The 6,318-nt window shown below is 39.8% G+C and overlaps 1 protein-coding gene across 1 annotated transcript; it reads left to right on the top strand.

Moving 5' to 3' along the window:
- Positions 1-3,097: 3,097 nt before the first annotated feature.
- Positions 3,098-5,961, top strand: LOC134650795 (uncharacterized). Its single transcript, XM_063505731.1, has one exon. It carries the CDS (start codon positions 3,797-3,799, stop codon positions 5,189-5,191), a length of 1,395 nt encoding a protein of 464 aa, XP_063361801.1. The 5' UTR covers positions 3,098-3,796; the 3' UTR covers positions 5,192-5,961.
- The last annotated feature ends 357 nt before the right edge of the window (positions 5,962-6,318 follow it).

The raw sequence follows: 6,318 nt of genomic DNA, 5'->3' as shown, positions 1-6,318 counted from the left end.
CCTGCAGGTCTGCTCGAGGTCGGTGCCGGCGCGCAGCACGCACAGGTCGTCCGCGAACATGTGCGCGGAGCAGTGGCGCAGCACGCCGCACAGGCTGTTCACGTGCATCAGGTAACAGAGGGGCCCGCAGCCCGAGCCCTGCGGCACTCCGCAGCGGACGGCCTGCTCGTCACTGAGCGCCGACCCGACCTTCACGCGGAAGGACCGCATGGTGAGGTAGTCGCGGAACCATTGGTTCAGCGGCCGCCCCACCCCGCACTCCTCCATAGCTTTCAGCAAGGTATCGGTCTCTAGGGTATCAAATGCCTTTTTAAAATCAAAAAAGATAGCTACCACAAACTGTTTCTCTGCTAAGTAATTGTTAATCTCATCTGTAAAGGCAGATCACATGCTTTATGGCAGAGCATATTAAGGGTCAATAATATAAATTTTATATAACATCTACTGTACTGTACCATATGTTCTTGTGAATAAACTTTCATTCATTCATTCATTCATTCATTCATTCATTCATAGTACCTTACTCTTGCCCAAGTACGTCTTATCAGTCTGAATCCACATAAATTTAATAACATAAATGACTAAAGGCCATACCTAACCATTGCCTACAGAATAAAAAGCAGAATAACTTCGCATTGTGCTCACCGGGTTTAAATCATGTCAGCCATTTTGTTCATTCTATGCTTATTTCGCTACTTATTGTTAGGCTGCTAGTGAGAAGATTAAAACTGATTTATTGTAGATAGGTAGGTACTACTAAATATTTCATTCCTTAGATATTTCTTATCAATGCTATTATTATATTACCTACTCTTTGTCTAGTCCAAAAGTACGAAATTTATTATTAGTGTACCTATTATATTTTTTATTTAATAAATTGACTGAGCTGGATCGGACTGGTGATGATGACAAATTGGCGTCAAACCTTAAGTCAATAGAGTTTTGCTTCTCTCGTTAGACCGGGCCGTGTCCGGGCCGGAGCTTTCGGCGTTTCGTTTTCTATGGAAAGCATCCCATGATTACCTGTCATCTGTCATAGAAAAGTAAGCGCTGGAATCTCCGGTCCGGAGACGGTCCGGTCGGTCCGGTATAACGTGAGTCATCCTTTTTATGTTATAATTTTAATTTACCATAGTCACTGACCTACATATTTCCACCTCAAATTTTATTATACTTAAGCATTAACAAGTTAGACGTAATTGATGCAATTTTAGAAATCCCATTAATACAAAAATCGAAGGCGTTTGACCCAAATTTTCCCTCTTGTGGCTAAAATCCGACACTTGGCCAACAATAGGCAGCTATGTGTGATAATGGACTGAATCAGAGGTACCTTCCATTGTTCTACCGTGGCTCCTTTTTCTCTTTGTTAAGATTGCCTAAAATACCGCGTAACCGAGTTTTATAGGGCGGTTGGGGGAAAAGTTAGGGCTACACGAGTTACGGTTTTAGCTATGTTTTTGTATTAAGGGAGCTAATTACTAAATTAATTGAACGGGACTTTTAGGTATGGGATCACCTCGGACTCAGACGGATATCGTCCTTTGGTCACCGTTGTGGGTATATTAGGAATCGATAGGTATATGTAAGTATTCCTGGATTTAAATCTGTCTGACTAACGTGTTCGAATACACAACAACTGTAACTAGCATACGGTTATGATATAGAACGATTGATCTTAAAGCTTTTTATGAAATTTCCTTTAGGTAGGTCAGGTAAACGTACTGGTGCTCGACGCAGTCCACTGGGACATGTACTGACATGTCACTTGAAACTTAAGTCATTGTCAATAGAGGTGACAGCAGGGTGCCATATATTGGGCATTAGCATGTCGAGCACTAGTAGGTACGTTTACCTTACTCAGAACTGTTATGAACACTCCAAAAAAACAAAAGTTTTATTACAAATCATGGGGGTTCAGGCGGAGTATGTCACTTTCTTAGGACGTCACATTCTGAGTTCGTCACTTTCTGACTTTGTCACTTTCTGAGATCGTCACATTCTGAGTTCGTCACTTTCTGACTTTGTCACTTTCTGAGATCGTCACATTCTGAGTACGACACTTTCTGAGGACGTCACTTTCTGAGTACGTCACTTTCTGAGAACGCCACTTTCTGAGGACGACACTTTCTGAGTTCGTCACTTTCTGAGTTCGTCACTTTTTTAGCATAGGTACGATTTATGTAACGTTATACGTTACACGAACTATTATTATTAAAATAAAATACAAAAATAAATAAAAATACCACTTAAAACTAATTTTACGAGCTAATATTTACAATTAAAACTATATTAAAACATAAAAAAGTGCAACAAGTATTCATCGACGCCGTCTTAGCGCTCCGATCGATTGAATGCAACATTTTAGAGCTCACGGAAACAAGTTCTTTTGTTTGTCCTGTGGTCAGTTGCATTAGCGGATCGCCCGTCGACCATTCCCGATCTTCATTCGAGATAGAACGCACGTCACATAGATCATCGGTCTCTGATACGTACATCAATTTATAAAAATGTAACCGATATATTTTTCGTTGTCGTCCCTTACGTTCCTCGAATGTGTTTTTCACTAACGTCGTAATACGTTAAAAATGTATCGCGAGTGAAAGTAAACCCCAAATTGGGTAAGTGGTAATCTTATTAACGCAAATGTAGATTTTACTTGCTAATTAGATATTAAGATAATTTTAGTGCTTTTACTTTGCCTCATCAAACCATTTCACAATTAAATACTTTAGTGTATAATGATTTTGCTCGATCATGCTGCTGTTACGATATTGCATCAGAAATTATTTCCACCCTCATTTTGAAAATATAAAATATTGCATCATCTTTACAAATTGTAATCTCCGACTCTGATTGTGAACATCCACGGCATCACTGCTACATTTTAGGTGCTTTCTTTTCCTGCCGCTTGCCGGGGATGCTCACAAATTACGTAGCCGGACTGTATTCTCATGCGTTTGGATGACGCGTTCCAGGGTCCAAAGTTCGGGCTGTTAACTTGGCGTGGAGGATCCACCGCCGCAGCCACACCTACACCAACGCCACTCTCGCCAGTCGGAAGACCACCCCGTCTCGAGCACCGGGCTGCCCTGAGTACAGTCGGCCACAGTTTCAGCGCCCGCGCACACCCAGGCGAGAGTACCTAACCGCAGAGTAGAGAGGATATTGTGTGGATTTATAAAACCAAACCTACGACCCACTTGGCCATTTAGTTTTTTTTTAGTTTTTTTTTAGATTGATTAAATTTTCTTTTGCACGAATCTAGATTACTCATTTCTCTCTTCTAGAAAGTAGTTTAGATCCAAAACGTGACACTGGCGCCCTCTAACGTGGTTAAATTCACACAAATCCTATTTATTTCTCGGCTTTTGTAGTTAGTGTATGTTTGTGGCTTATTCTTTCTGTGCAACGTTTTTTTTGGTTTCTTTTGCTACTAAGGTGTACTATTAGTAGAAAGTCAGTTGGTAGTTTTGTAAGGTGTTTCGTAAATTGAGTTCTACCCACATATGTTTAAATTCAGTAATATATTTTTTTGTTAGTCTTAAATTACGCTTAGTATCACAAATATAGTGAAATTAGTATTAATTGTTCCTATCGAGTGGAAAGTACACATTAGTAGCACGCTTTTCTTCTTTTTATTTGCAACTAATCTGTTTTTATTTTTATTTCTACTAATTGGGAAAACCAAACGTTCATCATTCTACAACTTTTGTAACAGGTCGGAGAATTTTTAATATAAGCTTATTAGTTACTGCTTCTTACCACTTACCCTCTAATTAAATTTAGATTCACGATGCTACCTGTCAAATATCTTTCACTTCAAAAATCAGAGCTCGAATATGAGGTTCAGATCCGAGGTGCTACTGCCGGTTCTTCAGTGGAGGAAATGCGTAGACAAATTGTAAAATTAGCCGCGGAGCACCCGGCTGAACACATATTAGAGTCTCCGCTGGATGTTCGACAGGATCTTAGGGGTTGCGTAGAAGTGCTTACAAAAATACAATTAAATCTAGATATTTCCGAACCAAATGTACCAACTATTATGAGAACGCAAAATATGCTAAATCACCTTCATAATCGTTTAGCGAGGATAACGTGCGGTGACGACAAAAAGGAATATAAGGATATCCTAGAGGGGCATAAAGCTGCTTCTCAAAAGCTCGCGGCTCTTCAAGCTAAGAGGCCTACACAAATAACGACTACTTCTTATAATTTAGGCGCGGGTCCCTCTAGTGAGACCCCTACGTCGGTCCCAGAGGTACAGAACTTGATTTCGGTGACATGCGATCGCACTGTAGCTGACCTGAGTAAATTAAAATTTAATGGCAAAACTTGCGTCCGCTCATTTATACAGCGCGTCGACGAATTTATTGTTGCACGTAACATTGCATCAACAAAAGTATTAGCTTTCGCCACCGAAATTTTTCAAGACAACGCTCTGCATTGGTTCCGTTCGGTACGGGACAATATTTCTTCCTGGCCAGAACTCGCTGCTAAATTGAAAGAGGACTTCGATCAATCAAATTATGATTACCGACTTACGACGGAGATTCGCTCTCGGACTCAGGGTGAACATGAAAACATAACTGTTTATCTGTCAATTATGAGTGGTATGTTTTCTCGCCTCTCGACACCCCCAAGCGAACCGGAGCAGCTCGAAATCTTACTTCACAATATTAGGCCGTGTTACGCAAGTACACTAGCGGCATCATCTACCGAAATTAGGACAATAGATTCTTTACGCTCATTGTGTCGCAATTACGAGACTTATCATTCTCGACACTCACTATTTCAGGAGCCACCAAGAGTGACTTCTGACACTGTTGCACCCGAATTTGCGTACTCTAGGGAATCAAATAAAAGTACAAATAAATTTAACAACAACACATATAATAAACAAAATTTTTCATATAACAGTAATTATAATAAAGGGCAATATTCTAAAAACACCAATTATAACCAAAATCAAAACCAAAACAAGTCACAACAACAAAATTATATACATTCCGTGTCTAATACAGTTCAAAACAATAAACAGCAACCGTATTGCCCGAGGTGTCGTAGTAATAATCATCATATTCGGCAATGTACGGCTAGTAGGGACGTGTTTTGCTTTAAATGTGGCAAGAAAGATGTCAAAACACCAGATTGTCCGGTTTGTAATAAGAAGGCAGATACAAAAAACTAGGTGAGCGGAATTGTAGCCATTTTGATAAGCAAGATTGGGACTCTTGGCTTAAGTTCATCAAAACATTCTCTACGTCTTATCAAATATCTACAATTCTGCAGAATAAGCCTCTCTTTGATTCTAGGCCTTATGTAAATATTAAAATTAACAATGTGGATGCTTGTGCTTTGCTAGACTCTGGTGCTGAAGTAACTGTAATCGGTAACAATGCCCATATCGATTTAATAGACTGCACTTTACAACAGGGTGTCCGCCCCCCTTTAACAGCAGCTGGTAATCACCCTCTAAACTGCATCGGGTACATGAATCTACCCATCACTTTTGAAGGCCAGTTCCATGTAATAACTGCTTATGTGGTCCCAGAGGACCCCACGAACATAATATTAGGAGTTGACTTTTGGCGTGCATTTAAAATTTGTCCCAAATACGTAGGAAGTATAACATTGTCTGAAAGCCCCCTTGACAAGGTAAACATTTACAAGCCAGAATTTTTCATTAACTCCTATGAAAACCTAATCGAATCGCAGAAATCAATTGCTGATAATGTTATAGCTCAATTCAAATCCATATCTATGGAAGAGAAAGGTTTAGGTAGGACGAACTTGATCACGCACAAAATAGATACAGGTGACGCTCAACCTATTAGGCAACGTTACTACAGGATGTCGCCTGAAAAACAGCGTATTCTAGTGGAGCAAGTGGACGAAATGCTGTCTCTAGACGTTGTCGAACCATGTGAGAGCGCGTGGTCTTCTCCTGTACTTATAGTGACTAAGTCTAGTGTATAATATGTGCACGAAAGATGTATACTGCCAGCAACCAGATTAGCTGTTCGACATACGGTCGCTTTTATATCCTACATACCAATACCAATCTCTGTTTGCCTTACACCTGACTGGTAGAGAATTCCATTTGGCAAAACGTCCTATGTTTCGTGCAATAAAGTGAAAATAGATAAATAAATAATAATAATAAAACAATCTAATTATGTTTCAATCAGAGTATTTAATTCAGAATAAGTACTTAGAAACTACAAGCACCAAAACATTTAGCCACAGATTGGAGTTAGGCCGGCAACAGCTTCGATTCAATACATATAAATGTTTCGCACAGTAGGAACCATGATT

This window comes from Cydia amplana, chromosome 1, assembly GCF_948474715.1.
Source record: "Cydia amplana chromosome 1, ilCydAmpl1.1, whole genome shotgun sequence".
Taxonomy (NCBI): domain Eukaryota; kingdom Metazoa; phylum Arthropoda; class Insecta; order Lepidoptera; family Tortricidae; genus Cydia; species Cydia amplana.
Note: the sequence above shows the minus strand (reverse complement) of the source record. Positions and strands in the feature narration are given on the sequence as shown.

Coding starts and splice junctions, on each gene's coding strand:
- LOC134650795 (XM_063505731.1), top strand. CDS start 3,797: ATGCTACCTGTCAAATATCTTTCACTTCAAAAATCAGAGCTCGAATAT.